Source organism: Limulus polyphemus, unplaced genomic scaffold (assembly GCF_000517525.1).
Source record: "Limulus polyphemus unplaced genomic scaffold, Limulus_polyphemus-2.1.2 Scaffold626, whole genome shotgun sequence".
NCBI classification, from domain to species: Eukaryota; Metazoa; Arthropoda; class Merostomata; order Xiphosura; family Limulidae; genus Limulus; species Limulus polyphemus.
The window spans coordinates 253,566-256,121 of record NW_013666236.1 but is presented as its reverse complement, the minus strand read 5'-3'; the positions used below and the strand labels follow the sequence as shown (position 1 = coordinate 256,121).

General features: G+C 30.2%; 1 protein-coding gene across 1 annotated transcript in view; it reads right to left on the bottom strand.

The window, feature by feature from the left end:
* The window catches only part of LOC106459552 (low-density lipoprotein receptor-related protein 2-like), a 248,405-nt gene that overhangs the window by 78,784 nt on the left and 167,065 nt on the right, over positions 1 to 2,556 (bottom strand). The window contains exon 37 of the mRNA XM_022386057.1: positions 183 to 408. Coding sequence (XP_022241765.1) covers positions 183 to 408 — 226 coding nt within the window. The remainder of the gene's footprint in view (positions 1 to 182; positions 409 to 2,556) is intronic.

Below are 2,556 nucleotides of genomic sequence, written 5' to 3'. Positions count from 1 at the left end.
GGTGGGAGTTGACCGTCACATTATAACACCCCCATGGCTGAAAGGGCGAGCATGTTTGGTGTGATGGGGATTTGAACCCGTGACCCACAGATTGCAAGTCAAGCGCCCTTAACACCTGGCCATCTGGGCCCTTTATTCATAGGATTTATAGAAAAATGGTTGTATATTAATAAAACTTTTACCTGGTCTTTTGCTGTTAATTTTCATGGTAGTTAAGTCCTCTATATTTTCATCCATGACTGTTGGGTTCCTGCCATCAGGAAGGTTTACCCTCACAATTTTTTCATAGATAGTATCCAGATAGTATAACCTATTGTTGAAAATTGCCAATCCCTGTGGTTTTGAGATGCCAGCACTGGTTGGCACAACTGTCTTCCGGCCCTTACCATTAAAGTCTACTGATTCAATCTATAAAGATACAAGTTTCAATATAAAAAAGTTTATAGAGCATTCTATAATTCCATTTTTTTTCATAAGTACCTGAAACTTTATATCACAGTGGATTTAAGATTTTAGCAAAAAATGGCTTTTTTTTGTAACCATATTCAAGGCAATTACTGTTACGAGCACAATCTTATTAGATATTCAAGGAGCAATTACAATTAAACCCATAATTCTATTCTTTGTTATGTTACCAATTACAGTGCAATTACTATTACATTAGTAATTTCATTACTAGTTTGCTATGTGTACATTGCAATGGCTAGTAAAAATTATTGATGACTTTATTTATATAAAAACCAATTGTTTAGTCATATCTTTAGTAACGTTTATTGTCCTGTGGTAGTTTGAGTTGTTAAACAAATGTGCCTTTTTGGTAACTGCTATTGGGTGAACCCTTTTAAAGCTCAGTTCATTGTGCAAGTGGTTCCATGTTCAAATCCTATATATGGGAAATATAAAAAGAGCATAGAAAAACTCTCTCCCTCTTACAAACAAGGTCTGTTCATGGACCTTACCTGCAGATCATGGGATATAACTACCAGTTAGGTGCCAGTTTTCCATCATTCTTTTTAGAAACTCCTATAAGCTGGATTTGAACCTTGGACCATTCAAAATACAAGCAAGCAAGTACTCTACCAACTAAGTTAGAGGGTTAATTTAATCCACTAGCACTTGGTCGTAAGACACTTTTTAACAACTCAAACTGCAACAGTCCAACCTTAGTCATAAAATAATAAAGATTAATACATGTCAATAAAAACAGCAAAACCTAAAAAAATCAAAAGCCCAAAATCAGCCACACTTATAGCTCCAATTTATTAAGCTATCACAAAATTCCCTAAAGAAAACACAGCACATTCAAAATATAACCAAGAAGAATATACAAAGAATCAAAAATAACTCCTAATATCAGTAAAAATATATAAACACTTAAATAAATTTATAAAAGAAACATCTTGATGCATTTAATTTCAGTTTTCCTCTCTCTACACACACAAATTCAATTGCTCCATTCATTAAATAGAGTACCTTTTAAAATGTACTTTTAACTTAATTGAACTCCTTCAAGTTTTTATTGAGATTTAACTAAAAAAGCATTTTCTAGTCACCAATATGACAACTTAAAAAATGTAATTTTACAGAAATGTTTTTACTAGCTCTTTTATTTAGTAAAGTAAAAAATTAATATTTAAAAGACTAATGAGATAGTTCATCATAGACCAAACTAAATTTGAAGCCTACTACATACTTAAGACCCTCATTTGAAATATAAATTAAAGACTATACGGTATTCTTAATTTAAAGAACAAGCTCCATATTCCTAAACCTAACGTCAACTGAAATAAAACAGACATTTTACAGGTGCATTGATAAATTATTTGAAAGTCTTCTTTGAAGAAATTATAATAGTGTATTGCATGAAGAAAATAGACTATACTTATATTTTTTGATCAAGTAACCACTTTCAAAATTGATTGTCTAGATATGAAAGAAATTATGCAAACTTGGTAAATTATAGTAGCTTAATTACAGCATTTAAATCCTAATCAGTGAATGCTATGTAAATTTAGGGTCTCAGAAATTAAATAAAAAAAGTCTAACAATTTGATTTAAGAGTAATGAAAAAGCTTCTCAACTACTTTATAAAACAGACTAGACTAATTATTATATCCCTTAATATTTAAATGCTTCACTAAAATACACTATAAACCTGCAAAGCTCTCCAACTAAAAAATGTCCAAAAAAATTAAAAGGTGCAAGTATTATATCTAACCTCCACAGTCTTGTGCATAAAAAGGTATCATGTTATTATAAAAAGAATTCAAATAAATTTGAGAAGTTGTGCATGTGTGTGTTTAACTTATACTTCTTTTTATGTATGTGTAAAGCTAAGAAGCATAAAACCTTAATCTTTCAAAGCTAAATACATACATTTCATCACAACACACTCACCTCACCTGTAATTTCCTGGTTTCAGCAAGGATATATATAAAGATTATAAATACACAGACATATATATATATATATATATATATATATATATATCAATAAATAAACCATATTCGAAGGCAATTACTGTTACGAGCACTAATCTTATTAGATACTTCAAGG